General features: G+C 64.1%; 1 protein-coding gene across 2 annotated transcripts; it reads left to right on the plus strand.

The window, feature by feature from the left end:
- Positions 1–2,417: 2,417 nt before the first annotated feature.
- Positions 2,418–10,786, plus strand: CSF1 (colony stimulating factor 1). Of its 2 annotated transcripts, none has more exons than XM_087761879.1 (9): positions 2,418–2,528; positions 3,668–3,799; positions 5,621–5,683; positions 5,994–6,173; positions 6,441–6,618; positions 7,610–8,448; positions 8,705–8,760; positions 8,850–8,902; positions 9,234–10,786. In XM_087761879.1, exons 1-8 carry the CDS (start codon positions 2,508–2,510, stop codon positions 8,899–8,901), a joined length of 1,521 nt encoding a protein of 506 aa, XP_087618005.1. In that variant the 5' UTR covers positions 2,418–2,507; the 3' UTR covers position 8,902; positions 9,234–10,786. The 2 variants fall into 2 exon arrangements, with proteins under 2 accessions (XP_087618005.1, XP_087618006.1); XM_087761880.1 differs by having other exon boundaries at positions 8,321–8,448.
- The last annotated feature ends 3,696 nt before the right edge of the window (positions 10,787–14,482 follow it).

Genomic DNA, 14,482 nt, shown 5'->3' on the forward strand with positions numbered 1-14,482 from the left:
GATCCCGGTTCTCCGCTCGCTTGGGGTTATCTCAGCTCCAAGAAAAACCCTCAGCAGCTTCTGAAACCCTGTCAGCGTTTCCGGCGCCGGGGAGCAGATACCGCTGCTTCCTTGAAGCTCGGATGTGGTGGTTGCCACCGACACACGGCCCCGTTGTCACCGGTCCCTTGTCACAGCCACAGCCCGGGGCCACTGCTTGCATCCAGTTGCGTTTGCAGAGTATTTTGCTTTCTGCTTCTGTTGGGGTGACGAACACTTTGCAAGGTAACAGTTCACCTCGTGGCAACTAATTGTTTCCAGTTGCCTGCAAACAAACATGCAGCAAAGAGGAAAATCCCCAAAGCAGCAGACGGGGCTTTCTGCATGCCCAGCGCCTCAGTGCCAGTGGTTTTTCTGTCCCCAGATGGATCTGTTTGTGCACTCCCTTGCAAAGGGATCTGCTTGTGCAGACGTGGATGCAGCCATGCACATGTGGATCCATCCACGCGCATGTGTGCACACAGGTCTGTCCGTGCACACCCATGCAAATGGATCTGCTTGTGCAGACGTGGATCCCTCCATGCACATGAGCTCACACAGGTCTGTCCATGCACACTCATGCAAACAGATCTGCTTGTGCACACGTGGATCCATCTATGCACGAGTCCACACAGGTCTGTCCGTGCGCACCCATGGAAATGGATCTGCTTGTGCACATGTGGATCCTTCCATGCACACGTGGATCCCTCCATGCACATGAGCTCACACAGGTCTGTCCATGCACACCCATGCAAACAGATCTGCTTGTGCACACGTGGATCCGTCCACGCACATGGATCTGTCCATGCACACCCACGCAAATGGATCCGTCCCTGCGTGCCCGGATCTGTCCATGCACGCCCATGCAGACGGATCCAGTCACACACCTCGGTGCCTGCTGTCGGCCTGGCACCAGCAATAGGAAAAGCAGCCAAGGGAGCCTGAATCAGCCGCTGCGGGAACGCCCTGGGGCCTCTCGCCACCCTCTTGCCCCCGACGCCTCGACTCCTGCCCTGCTCACGCACGCCAACACCCCAAATTCCCCCCCGCCGCTGCTCCCAGCACCCACGAGCCCCGCACCCTGCACCCCAGCACGGCGAGGGCACCCTGGTCCCGAATCGCCTGCAACCCTCTGCATGGCAGAAACGGCTCTCGAGGGCATTTCGGCTGCGGTGGGCTGCAGGCGGCGGGATTTCGGGGAGGAACCGGGCACGTGCCGCAGGGGGAAGCTAGTCCAACCCATGCAGGATTTTCTGCAGGAAAACTTACAGCGTTGACCGGGAGCAAGGCACAAAGTTGCAGCGGGGCTGTGCGTCGGCATCGCCGGTGCACTGGGGCCCGAGTTGGCACGCGTGTGAGCGTGTTTGTGCGTGCGGCATGTGGGATTGCGGGTGTGCCCCTGCAAGGGGTGCGGGCGTTTCTGGTTTGTGCACAAATATAAACACGTAACCCTGTGTGTGTGGCGTGGATGTGCGTGCACAGCTGCGTGGTTACAGAAGTGTGCGTGCAAGCACGCGTGCATGGGTGCACATTGGTGTGTGCTTGTGTACATGCAGGTGGGGTGTGCATGGGTGTGCCTGCATGGCCGTGCGTGCAGGTGTGGGGGCTGCGCATGCATGCGCACGTAGTATCACGTGTGTGCGTGCATGTGTGCATGTGCCTAGGGGTAAGCATGCACATATACGTGTGTGCAAGCCCCAGGGCTGTGTGTTTGTGTGTGCTGCGTGTGCCCCAAACTAAGCGTGCGCATACATGTGCGTGCACGCTGTGCATGCACATGGCTGCCAGTGCCCGGGGGTGACCATACACGCGTGTGCAAGCCCCAGTGCTGCACATGCAGTAGCGTGTGTGCGTACATGCCCCAGCGCTGTGCGCGTGCACACGTACGTGTTCAAGGGGTGTGCACACACATACGGGGGGTGCCTGTCTCCGGCGTGCGCACGTATGTGCATATACATGTGTGCGTGCGCCCAGGGGCATGCACGGACATGCAAGCGTGCGCGCCCAGGGGTGCTGCACACGCGTGTGCGCATGGGATGGTGCATGGGCTGGAGGTCTGCCGAGCCGAGCCGAACCGGAGCCGATTCGATCCGATCGGAGCCGAGCCGAGCCGATGGGAGCCGAGCAGAGCCGGACCGGAGCCGATTCGATCCGATCGGAGCCGAGCGGAGCCGGACTGGAGCCGATCGCAGCCGAGCGGAGCCGGACCGGAGCCGATCCGATCCGATCGGAGCCGATGCGCGGGGGCCGAGCCGCTCCGAGCGGGGCCGATCCGATCCGAAGGCGGCCGATGGGAGCCGAGCGCGGCCGACCGGAGCGGCGGGCGCTGGCCGGCCGCCAGCCCTTTCTCATAAACCACATGCTGCCGCGGCGCTATAAAGGGGAGCGCGGCGGCGGCGGCGGCTCAGCCTGGCCCCGCTCGGCCCCGCCGCCGCCGCCTTCTCAGCCTCGCCCGGTCCCGCCGCAGCCCCGGCCCCACGGCAGCCCCCATGCCCCGCCTCGGAGCCAAGGTACGGCGGTCCCTCCCGTTACCCGCCGCGGTGCCCGCTGCCACCTGTGCGGGGTCCCCCCGCCGCTCCGTTAGCCCCGGTTCTCTCCGTCCGTCCGTCCCGTCCCCTCCCCCCCCCCCCCCCGCGGGCATGCAGGGGGACGTGGCGAATCCCCTCTGCGGGGGTCCCAGCTCCCGGTGGGTGATGCTCCAGCCCCGGCCCCGCGGGCTGAGGCTCCGGTCCCGTCCCGGTTCTGGTTCCGGTCCCGTCCCGGCTCCCGGAGCCGCGGGGTGAAGCCGCGTCCCCGCTCCGGTTCTCAGCTCCAGCCCCTTCCCGGTTCCCGGAGCCGGTGGGGAGAGGCTCCGGCTCCAGCCCCGGCCCGGCCCCGGCGGGGTGAGGCTCCGGCCAGCCGTGGCCGTGTCTCGGCGGTGGCCCCGGCGGCATTTTGCAGTTTCACAAGAGGGGAGGATTTCTGGACAACCTCCAAGGGAAATTCCCCCTCCCTCCATCACCCAGGCACCCTCTCGGTGCCGGTGTACCGGGGAGGGGGGGGGCAGCACACACGCACCCCCCCCGGGGGTCTGCTCCATCCCCACCCCGGGGGTCTTGGCCCCGGGACAAGCCCCGTTGCCCACCGGGGTGCTGCCACGATTCGGGGCCTCCCTGCTTCTTTGCAAGGGGGATTGGGAGGGGAATTTGGGGCAACGCCAGAGCTGCTGGATGGAAAGAGCCCGGCGGGTGCAGACGCTGGAGGCTGGAGGGGTCCAGAGGGTGGGAAGAGGATTTTTGGGGCTGGGTGGGTCAGTGCATCACATAGCTCCCTGGAGCCGGGGTGGAGGAGAAGACGACTTGCAGGAGAGACGGAGAAATGGTGCGGGACTGGGAATGAGGGCTGGATGGGGAATGTGGAGGTGGCCGAGAGCCACTTCCAGGCTTGTGCCAGCCGGGTCCTGGCCACGCAGGGCACCGGGAAATTCCCCGCTGACCTGGCGCTTCTAAAAATAGCGGGATGGGGATGGGTGTGGGGTTGGAGGACCGTGGTGGGGTTGTCAGGCCCTGTCCGCCGCAAAGGTGGCCCCTCTGGGGGTGGTGGGGAAGGGCAGGGGGCTTGGGGCGGGGGGGGCTAGCCCTGCTCCAAGCCTTTGCTGTGCCATGCTCAGGTGTGCCTGCTCCGCTGCACCCTGCTGTCGTCCCTCCTCCTCCTCCTCGTCTGCAGCATCCATGAGACGGAGCAGAACAGCTACTGCCAGCAGATCATCACGGAGAAGCACCTGGCTGAGCTGGAGGAGCTGGTGAGTGCCCTCACCGGGCTCTGCCGTGGGACAGGGACTCGTTTGGGGCCAGACAGGCACAAATCAGCCCTTATTTAGGGCTGAAAATCAGCAAATCGGCTTATTTTCAGCTTCGCTGGCAAAGTGGCGGTACCCAGGAGCTGAGCATCCGTGGGCACGAGGGACAAGCGGGCACCGGGGGGGGGGGTGATGTGCCGTGGTGCCTTTAGCAAGCGTGGCCACGGAAAAGTGCCGGTGGGAGAAATGGAAGGAGAGGGGAAGCAGGAGCGTGGCCGGGAAGGGGGCACGGGTGGGGCTGGATGGGTGCAGGGGTGATGGGGGGAGCGGCGGAGGGGACGGGTGCTGTGGGGCTGTGGTGTTTTCCGGGCGGCTGCGCAGGGGTTAAGCCGAGGAATCCGGCTGCATTCCTGAGTCCAGCTGCTTGCCTGGAAGCTGGGCTGGCAATGGGGCTGTGGGTGGGTGGCAGGCAGCGAGGGGGGCCGCTGGCCAGGCTAGCTGGGCAAGGGAGCCAGCCAGGCTGGGGCGATGGGTGCCTTCATCCCACGGGCAGCTCCGGGTGCTTGCACCCACCCCAGTGGGAGGCAACTCCTGGCCCCATCCCGGCTGCTGGGGCTGTATCCCGCCCTGGCCCTTGGCTCACCTCCGAGCGGGGAATCACGCGGATGCTTGGGAGAGAAGCGGGAATCAGGGCCACGCAAGGATTTGCACGGTTGTCACAGATTAAATTCCACTGTTGGAGCGAGTGGGGTGCGCAGGCGAGAAACGATACCGGTGCCTTTGAATCCTTGCTGCCCCTTTGCTTTGCATCAAGCGCTCCGGCTCGCAGCGTGTAACCGCTGTGTCCGGGCTCGCTTTACCTCTTCCTCTTTAAGCGCTGAGCTGCGATGCCAGGAGCTGGCAGATGTCGTGTGTGCAAGCTCGGCTTCCTCTGCCCGAGCTATCCCTGTAGTCCCAGCACCCCGTGTCCCCGGGGGAGCCTTTGCAACCCGGGGGGATTAAAAGTGGGTGTGTGGATGGGGGGAAATAAAGGGGATGGAGCAAGTTTGAATGGAAGTCGTGGTTTCACTGCCGGGGATTGCAGCCCTCTCCTCTTCCCGCTGGCGGAGGAGCCGGCCCTCGCTCCAGCCCCTGCGGGATAATGGAGCAATTGTTTCCGGGCCGGCATCCCAGGCTGGGAGGGCGAGGGCTGCCAGAATTGCCGGCCGGCAATTCTGGCAGCCCTCGCCCTCCCAGCCTGGGATGCTGGCCCAGAGGCAGGGGGTTTATTTGGGGTGGATTTTCACCCCCATTGGAAAGGGTCATGGTATTGGGGGGGGGGGGGCCAGCAGTGCTGTGTGCGGGACCCCGGCATTGTGTGCCGCCGGAGGATGTGTGACCTCGGTGTCAAGACCACCTCCTGCATGGCAAAATGCTCTTTTGCAGCCTGGCTTTAGCGGAGTGAACAGGGCAGGGGAGACCCTGGGAGGATCAAGCAGGGCTGGGCTCTGCCATGGCGCTGGGAGGAAGAGGAAGAGAGGTAGGGTGGGAGCAGGCAGGGGGAGGCAGGCGTCCCCGGTGCCGGGAGCGCGCTGCCCTGGTGGGAGCAGGGATCCTGGCTCACCCCTGCCAGAGGTTTGACCTTAGGGAAGCGTCTGTGCGAGGAGGAGGATGGTGTGGGATGAAGCAGGGGTGGGAGCAGACCCCTCACCCCCCCAGCCCTGTGGATTTGGGGAGCTCAGGCACCCCTTCATGCCCTCGGGGTGCCCGTGTCTGCTTCGCTGCCCCTTCCCACTGTGTTATCCCCCCGGGGCCGCAGGGTGACGTCCTGCTCTCTCCTTCCAGGCTGACACCCAGATGCAGCACCCGGGCAGGGTCTCCTTCAAGTTCATCGATAAGATGCAGTTGGTGAGTGGCTCCTCGCTGGGCACCGGGGGACAGAAGGGGTCAGGGACCAGGGCTGGCTGGTGCACAGGGGGGTCCCCGCATCCCCAGTCTCCCCTCTCCTGTCCCCCTTTGCGGGAGGCAGCCCAGGAGGGACCCATCCTGCCTGGCCAGGCGGCTGGTGAGTCCCAGCTTGGGCAGCCTGTGGGACCATAGAAAGGCATTTTGTGGCTCCGTGCCTCAGTTTCCCCCAGGCAGAGCGGGACGGGGTGGTGCTGCCTCTGCCCATCCAGTAACCAGTCTTGCTTTTTTGGGGTGGTTCGTGTCCTCGCAGAAGGACCCCGTCTGCTACGTGAAAGCCGCTTTTCCTCTGCTGGGCAAGATCCTGGAGCGAACGGAGTTCAAGGAAAACTCGTCCAACGCCAAGAAGATGCAGATGGTGCGCAGGATGTACAGCCGCATCGATGAGAACGTCGACCCCTGCATCAGGGAGGAGGATGACAAGGAGAGGAAGGTATGGTGCTCCCTGCCTCACAGGGTGCCAGGTCTGCAGGGGTGTGGGTCTGAGCCCTCATCCTTGGGCGAAACGGGGTGTTCAGAGCAGCCTGGGGTGTGTTGCGTGGGCAGGATCTTGAGGTGGAGCAGAGGTGGGGTGTGCGTGGACACGGGGAGCCATGAGGGGGTCAAACCCTGCCCTGGGCGCAGCGTGGTACCCCATGGAGGTGACACCGGGTGCCCGGCACGGTCATGGAGCTGATGCTGAGCCCAGCTTTTCCTCCAGCTCTCGCAGATGTGCTTCAAGGAGTTCACCACCTCCCCCTACGAGATGCTGGTGCTGGTGAAGCAATTCTTCCAAGACATCGACCAGCTGCTGCAGAACCAGGAGACCTTCGAGAAGGACTGCAGCCAGGTCTACCAGAGGACCTGCATGGGGCCCAAGAAGGCCGGATCCTCGCCAGGTGAGACGCTGAGGCTTTGCCTCTGCCCGGCAAACCCGTGCCAGGCTGGGGGGGCTTGGGCTCGCCTGCATGGAACAGCTTGACAGCAGCGTGTCCCCGTCCGTGGGCACACGCGGGCGCTGTGGGCACAGCACGTGTCTGCGTTGGTCCTCGTCTCTGTCTCTCGGCTGGTGGCCGTCCCCGTGCGGTGGCCTTGGCAGTGTGTCAGCGAGCTCTGCGTCTGTGTCTGGGGACAGCTGGGGTTGGGAGAAGGGGCTGGCCACCCTTTGGGGGTGGGATTTGGGCCGAATCCTGCTGGAAACAAGGCCAGAGAGAGATGCTGAGGGGGAATAAGGAGGCATCTCCATCAGCCCAGCTGGAGGCATCAGGCTCAGCTCCATCTCAAAGCCGCAGCGCCCAGCTTGAGCGTAACACAGAGAAATCGAGGCCCTGGGACCCCGCTGCCACCGGTGTGCTGCATGACCTTGGCCATGTCACTTCGACTGCCCCCCGCCTCAGTTTCCCCCCGACCGAGCCTTCGGGGAGAGCATTGCCCGCCGGGATGGAGGAGCCCGTGTTGCCGTCTGTGCTTTCGCAGGCACCCGCACTGTGTGTTTGCATGCCCACGGAGGAGGCGTCTCGCTGTTGTCCGTGTGTTGGAGCTGTGTCGTGTCCCCGTGCCGTAGGGGATGTTAACTGTGGCTGTCCAGCTCCTGCCAGCCAGGGATAACCCAGTGCCATCGGCTCAGGAGACCCGGTGATTCGGGTTTGCTTCATCCTGCCTGCTGCTTGCCATCTTCGTGCTGCCACGTCTGTCCCTGCCTGCTCCCTGCCTGTTCCCTGCCTCACCTTCACTCTCCCTTTTTTTTTTGGGGGGGGGGGGGCTGTTTGACCCGCTTGCCCGGGGCTGCGGGGAGGGACGGGGACGCTGCCCCCGGCCTCGGATCTGCTGGCTGTGCCCCTCTTGGAGGCTGGTGACCCTACGGCCATCTCTTCTCTCTGCTTCTTTCAGGTGTGGGGACAGATCCTGACTGCAATTGCCTGTCCCCTGCCCTCCCTTCTGCCACCCAGCCCTCCCTCTCTGCTGCCACCCATGCCAGCAGGGAGGTGGCACCCGCTAGCACCCGGGTCCCTTCCAGCCTCCTCCATGCCACCCTCACTGACTTAGATGCCCCGTCTCAGCCCCCCAGTAGCATGGACGGCGGCTCAGGGACCGAGGAGGTCCTGGGTGCCGGGGTAGGTGACACGGCGTCGGTGCCGTCCCCCGCGATGCAGCAGACAGCTCCAACCGACAGCGCTGAAGCCCTCCTGGATCCGGCCGGGACCCTTAGCCTGGTGGCGGTGGACGTCTCCATCCTGCGTGGGGATGGAGAGCTGGTGGAGGGGGGCATCGAAACAGTAGCCGGCCACCCGCCGCAGGATCCGGCCCAGCAGCGGGCAGCCTCCGTCCTCCCGGATCATCCCAGTGGGCTCAGGACCACCACGCCGGCAGCATCCCCCAGCGCCGGCTCGGCAGGTGGCGGAGCCGGGATTCGTCCCGCCAAGGCATCCGAGCCCGTCACGCAGCTGCGTTTCTCCAGGATGGCCCCCGAGATGCAGGGCCGAGTGCCGGGCGGCCCCGGGGACGGGGCGAGGGGGCGAGGCTGGGGGCTGAGCCGGCTGCGGGAGCCCGAGGACGGCGGGGCTGGCCCCAGCTTTGACTCTGGCTTTGTTCTGGGCGCAGAGCAGCGCAGGAAGGAGCCGGCTGTCAGGGAGGGCCGCCGGGAGCCCCTGATATACATCACGGTGGCCAGCGTGGTGGCTGTCTTGCTGGCCATGGGAGGGCTGCTCTTCTACAAGTATAAATCCAGGGTAAGGCCACCCCCTTCCTGGGTCCAAGCCTCCTCTCCTGCCTCAGTTTCCCCACTCATCTCGGTCTGTGTGGGTTGAGCCCCCCTTTCCTCATCATTTCGGGATGGGGGGGTACAAGTGATGGTGCTGAGTGGGGTGGGAGGATGGTATTTGGGAGATCCCCCGTCCCGGCAGTGGGTTGGGGGTGAGAGCCCCACCACCACAGCCCCATCCCCTTCCCAGGGCTCATCTCCCTGTTCCCTCTCCCTCTGTGCAGGTCCTGGAGCGGCCGCTGGAAGATGGAGGCTGCGACCCCGAGGAGCCAGAGAGGAGGTGGGTGCGATACCGTCCTGCCTGGGGGGGCTTTGGGGACCCCCACCCGGGGCCACCCTGTCCTAAACCCCCCTGGTTTTCCCTCACAGGGCGCTGCAGGGAGCAGGGGGATGTCCAGAGCTGGAGACTCAGGAGCTCTAAGGTGAGCAGGGGCTGGATGGGACCTCGCAGGGCTCCGGTCCAAGCCGTGGGGACAGCGCTGAGCCCCCAGAGTGTCCCCGCAGGCACTGACCTCAGCCACGAGCAGGGAAATTCGGCTGCTGGCAGGGGGTGGATGGGGTGGGAAGACACGGAGAGGAGCAGGTCTGCATCCCAGCGCTGCCAGCATGCGGTTTTGCAGCCCATTAATCCATTACCAGCGCTTTCTTAATACATATAGTATTTTTTCCTGTGGTTTTTATGTGTTGCTCCCCCCCCTCCGCCCTCCCTGGCAGAGCCTCAGCTCCCGCTCATCTTTCTCCTCCTTTCCCCAGGGCCCGAGGCGGGATGCGAAGCTGCTCCAGGGACGGATTCGGATACTCCTTGCCGTGCGAAGGAGGGTTGGCACGCACCGGCCCCTCCATGGTCCCACCATGATGCTGATGCTCCCTCTTCCCTCGCCCCCACGCCGGCGGCCAGAGACTGCAAAAAAAACCCTCCCAGGCAGGGATGGAAGGATGGGGGGATGCTCCCCAAGTGGGACCCCCGGGCACCGGGAAGCAAAGGGCTGGAAGGCGTCGGACCGTTACCGAAAGGCTTTGGCTGGGATGGCGGCGGTGGCTGATGTGACATCGTGGTGCTGAGCGGGACGATGGAGAGGCTGGCGCTGGATGTGGGGTGATGGATACCACTTGGACGTGGCCAGCGCTGGCTGAAGATGGAGGGGACCAGCTCCCCAAATCCCCTGGCTCTTTTCCCACCCCAGCGCAGCGGGGTTTGGAGCAGCTCCCATCGCCCCCCAGCTTCACCCTGCCTTTCCCAAGGCTTCAGCCGGGGCATCCCAGATGCCGGGGGGCTCAGTCGCCAGGATTCCCACCCTCCCGGGCTGCACGACCCCAGCCCCAACTTGCAACTTCAACCCTCACACTGTGAATATTTAAAGCCCACCGGTGCCCGCGTCCCCGCGCGGGGCCGGGCTTGGGGGGTGATGCTTGGCACCGTCCCGGTCCCCATCCTCCTGCCGCTGGAGATCTCCCTCCTGCCCGAGCTGGCCTCGGCTCACCGTCGTGCCGTTAGGGTTTTATTTTAATGTAGCAGATGAAGGTCTTTATCCCGCAGAAGTATTTTTATGGGGGGCCCATCCGGCCTCCTCCCAGGGTTATTGCTGCGAGCTGGCCTCGTCTGCAACTGGATTTCTTTTTGTGACTGCGCTTTAGAGAAGGGAAATGGAGCCGGGGAAGGACTGGATCGATGTGGGTGTAAGAGATGAAGATGCCCGGCCGGGTACGCGGGGGGTTTTTGGCTCAGCCCCCTCCCCGGCTTTGGGAAGAGCCTGGTTTGGGGTGCACCACCCCTGCAGATACCCCAGCCCCCGGGCTCGGGCCGCATCCTGCCCACCGCAGCATCCCTCTGGCCCTGAATGTGAAGCGTGGCCCGCGCTGCTCTTGGGTTTTGAAGTATTATTTTTATACAATGGAAGAAAATGTGGACAAACAAAACTGTTTTTAAAGAAAGCATTACTATTAATTTTTTTTTATATGTGTATTTATGACTGCCAAAAGGAAGGGTTTCCAGGGCAAGGGACTGGTGTAAATCAGGAGGAAAGCCCTGACTGCAGCAGGGAGGCTGGGGCCAAACTTGCTGCTGGGGTAAGCCACTGGCTCAGCACCGATTTGCACCGTGGAGGAGATGCCGGCGCTCCGCCCCTGGGGGAGAAAACTTGCCTTCAAGCTGTGTTGGATTTATTTTGCCTCTGTTTTTTTTTTTCTTTTTTTTGATACAATGAAATGTTGAAATATTTTATACAAAGTCATTTAAAGAAGTCTATTTAAAGAAAATAATAGAAAACACTTGTATATTTAATATTATTAATAAAGAGAGATGTGTAGCACTGTGTAAGCGTGGGAGCTGGTGGGGGGGGTACGGGGAGGTGAGTGGTGGGGGAGCACCCCCATCCCAGCCCTGGGGGTCCCTGAGGGCAGGGTGAGGGGACGGAGGGGGGATCCATTCCCCGGTGCGGCGGCACTGGGGGGAGACGCGGGGGTCCTGCTGGAGCCACCCCCGTGGCCTGGGACATGGAGGAAGGAGGGGATGGAGTCCCCCCATCCTGGCTGCAGGTTGCTACCGGGCTGGCTCCAGGACCCAGGGCTGCGTTCCCTCCTGCTTGCACCCCACACCGGGGCTGCTTTGGGGTCCTGCAATGGGGGGGTCCCCAGGAGCTGGTGGAGGAAGCTCCGGGAGGGGACCCAGGGAAAGCTGCCGGAGCCCCTGCTCAGGGCGGAGGTCTGGGCCAGCGGCGTGGCAAGGGCTCGGGGTCAGGCTCTTGGCCGGCCACGCTGCCCCGACCCGCTTTCCTGTTGATGCACGCCGGAGTTCATGGTCACCAGCAGGAGGGCAGAGGGACGGATCCGGCCTTCCTCCCCCCAGCCCACCCGCATCCCTCCAGCGGTGCCAGGGTGAGGGGCTCCAGGTGTGGGGTCCCCTTCCCGGCAGTGGGGCCCCCTGAAATCTGTGTGGCGGATCGGGAAGCAGCTGTTTAATGCAAACACGCTGGAGGCTGCTCTCGGAAAAGCGAGCCCTTCGCTTGGAGAGGCAGCACTCAAAGAGGCATTTCCTTGCCCCCCCGCCGTCCCCCCCAGCTGCCTTTGCCTTCCAGGAACGGGGGAGCCCCGCATCCCGCTCCCCTTCCGTGGGTCCAGCATCTCCGGGGTGGTACCCGGGGCACGAGGGGGCTTCGACGCCATCCCGAGCCCGTACCAGCGTGCTCATGGCCGGGTTTGGTGTTGGGGGGGGTGCAGGGTTAAGCCCCGCCATCGCTCACCCAGGGAGGACGGGAAGGGCAGGATGGGGCCCGGGTGCCTTTTGCGGGTGTCGGTGCTGAGCCTGCTGCCACGTTTGCTGACAAACAGGATTCCTCGAGGGGAGCTGACTCAGCCCAGCCCTTCCTTTCCCCAGCAGCAGCCGGGGGTTTCCCAGGTCCACATCCCCTTCCCAGGGAAGTGGGACCTATATATATCCCGCCGGATTCAGGCCACAATCATTATGGTTGGATTTGGGAGGGGGGTATTTAAGTTCAGAGGCTGCTCTTATGGGTGGGCAGGGTGCCTGGGCTGGGGGGTGCTGGGGGCAGCGAGCCCCTGCCCTGCAGGCAGCTCCAGGTGGAAGCCGGTTGCAGAGGAGAGGGCGTTAACTCTGGAGCTGAATGAGGGCAGGGCTAGGACAGCAGCTTAATGCTTTGGTATTGCTCAGAGGAGAAGTGGCGGGAGCATCCCTGGCTGCTGGAGGAGCCCCCTCCGAATTCACACCCCACAAACCCTCATCGCTGACCCCCGCGGCTGCTTCAAGCAGCCCAAACCTGTGAAGGCACATGGAAAATGCAGGGAAAAGTCGTCTCCCCGCCCTGGGGTTCAGGCCAGGAGGGTCCCTCTGCTTCTCATGTCCCCAACTGGTGGCCTCTTCCCCATCCCATTACCGACCCGGCTGGGAGCAGAGAGGTGATTCCCTGCCCCGAGCAGCGCCCCCCCCCCCAGCGCCCTGCAATTTGGGGGGGGGGCAAAACCTGCTCTCAGCCCCCCACGTCAGGGATCCCATAGCTGGGGGGGACACGGAGCCGCATCCCTGTCCCTCCACGCTTATGGGGGGGGTGGAAAAGAAATCCCCCCCCCCCGCCGGGGTTGAGTGGGGCACAGAGGGTGGTGGCACCCCCCAGGGTCCCTCCTGGGGTGCAAAATGGGTGTTTGTGCCTTAAAAAGCTGCCTCGATGGGGTGAAAAAAGGTGATTTTGGGGGAAAAGATGGCTGCAGAGGGGAAGGCATCGTTGAGTGGCCCCTGGGACCTGCCGGGTAGTGGCACCGTGCAGGCACGGGCTGGCATGGGGTGGCACAGAGCAGGGGCACCCTGCCCCAGCACCCTCCCTGGGCACCCCAGCACCGAGCCTGGGGGTCCCTCGCATCCCTGGTGCTTGTGGCATTGGGGGCGACTGGGACCTCCCAGGCTCGTCCTGCTGCCCCAAGACCCCCCCAAGCACCCCAAGACCCCCCCAAGTGCCCCGAGACCCCCCCAAGCGCCCCGAGACCCCTCCAAGCTCCCCAAAAAGGCTCTGCCCACCCTGGGAAACCTCCCCCAGCGCCACGGCGGGCACCGCAGAGCTGCTGACAGGGCAGAGGCGCCCGGAAAGGGCCCCGAGGCCGCGGTTCCCGGGGCACAGCGGGTCCAGAACGGGGTTTTGGCCAGGGAGCCGCCGGAGGATTTTGGTGGCCAGAAGCTGTTTTGTGGCCAGACGCAGCAATTTTGGTTAAAAAATGTTATCTGCAACCCACCCCCCCCCCCGGGGGTTTTAACCCAAATGCTGATGTTTTCCCAGCTTGTATTTTAAAGGAATGCCCCTGGGAAAGCAAAGCCCGAGCGGGGCCCGGAGACCCCCCCAGCTGCCCGTGGCGGGGGGTCTGGGGACGGGGACGGGGTCAGGGTGCCCTGCTGCTGCCTGCTGCCCTCCTGCCTGGCCTGGGACAGAGGGACAAGCCCGTTTGGGGACCCTACGGACCCGGGGGTGATGCTTGGGCAGGGTGGGTGAGCACCCATCGGAGCGGGGTGATGCCCAGCAGGACAGACGGACACTCATCGGTGGGGACAGATGCATGGGCAGGACAGATGGACACGGATGGGCAGGGTCAGGACTCATGCCTGCACCCTGCCTGCATTTGCACCCTCAGATCCCCCCCCTTGAATGCTGCCGGAGGGGGGCGGGTGCTCTCGAGGGTCCCGGGTGGGTGCCCCGGTGGGTGCAGGATGTGGCCCCTCGGTATCCGTGGCCCCATGGACAGGGTGTGGGTCTCCCTGGCTGAAGCGAAGGGGCCAGCGTGGACCCTATGGTGGGGGACCCCAGTGAGGAGGAGGAGGGGAGGAAGGCAGCCCTGCTCAGGCCCAGCACCCCCAAACAGGGCTCAGCACCCACCACCCGGGCTGGGGATGCAGGTGGGTGATTCCCAGGGACCTCTGGGCCCTGCTCTGCTCGTTAATGGCTAACGAGGGCCGGGGGGTCATGGACCCGACCCTACACTGGCGCTGAGCCGGGGGCTGCCGTGCTGGCGGGTGCTGGCACCCACCCGGGTCGTGCACCCACCCAGCGCTGAGCACCCACTCGGGGCTGGGGACACCCTGCACCCCCCGATGTCCCCGGGACCCCTTCGCCCTCTGCGGGAGCGGGGCAGGATCAGGCCCAGCACGTCCCCCCCGGCCCCGCTCCCACGGGCCGCATCCCGCTCCTGCCGCCATCCCGTGCCGTTTGACTTTTCCCCGTGATTTCTCCATTTTCTTCAATTTTTATTTTTTTTCCCCGCTTTATTCCCCCCCCCGCCCCGATTTATTCCCTCCCCGATTTATTTTAAATTTTTTCCCCCTGATTTATTTTTAAGTTTTTTCCCCCGATTTAACCTTTTCCCTCGAATAAACAGAAACATTTTTCCCCGAAAAAAACCCTTTTGTTTTATCTTTTGCGCTTTAATTTGGATTTGTGCCCGGTTTCCTTCCCCTGCCCCGCCCACTCAGGCTCCTCCCCCGACTCCGCCCACCCGCACCGCCCCCA

The sequence above is a fragment of the Nipponia nippon genome, unplaced genomic scaffold (genome assembly GCF_047370975.1).
Source record: "Nipponia nippon isolate SJK-2023a ecotype South Korea unplaced genomic scaffold, ASM4737097v1 scaffold_25, whole genome shotgun sequence".
Classification (NCBI taxonomy): domain Eukaryota; kingdom Metazoa; phylum Chordata; class Aves; order Pelecaniformes; family Threskiornithidae; genus Nipponia; species Nipponia nippon.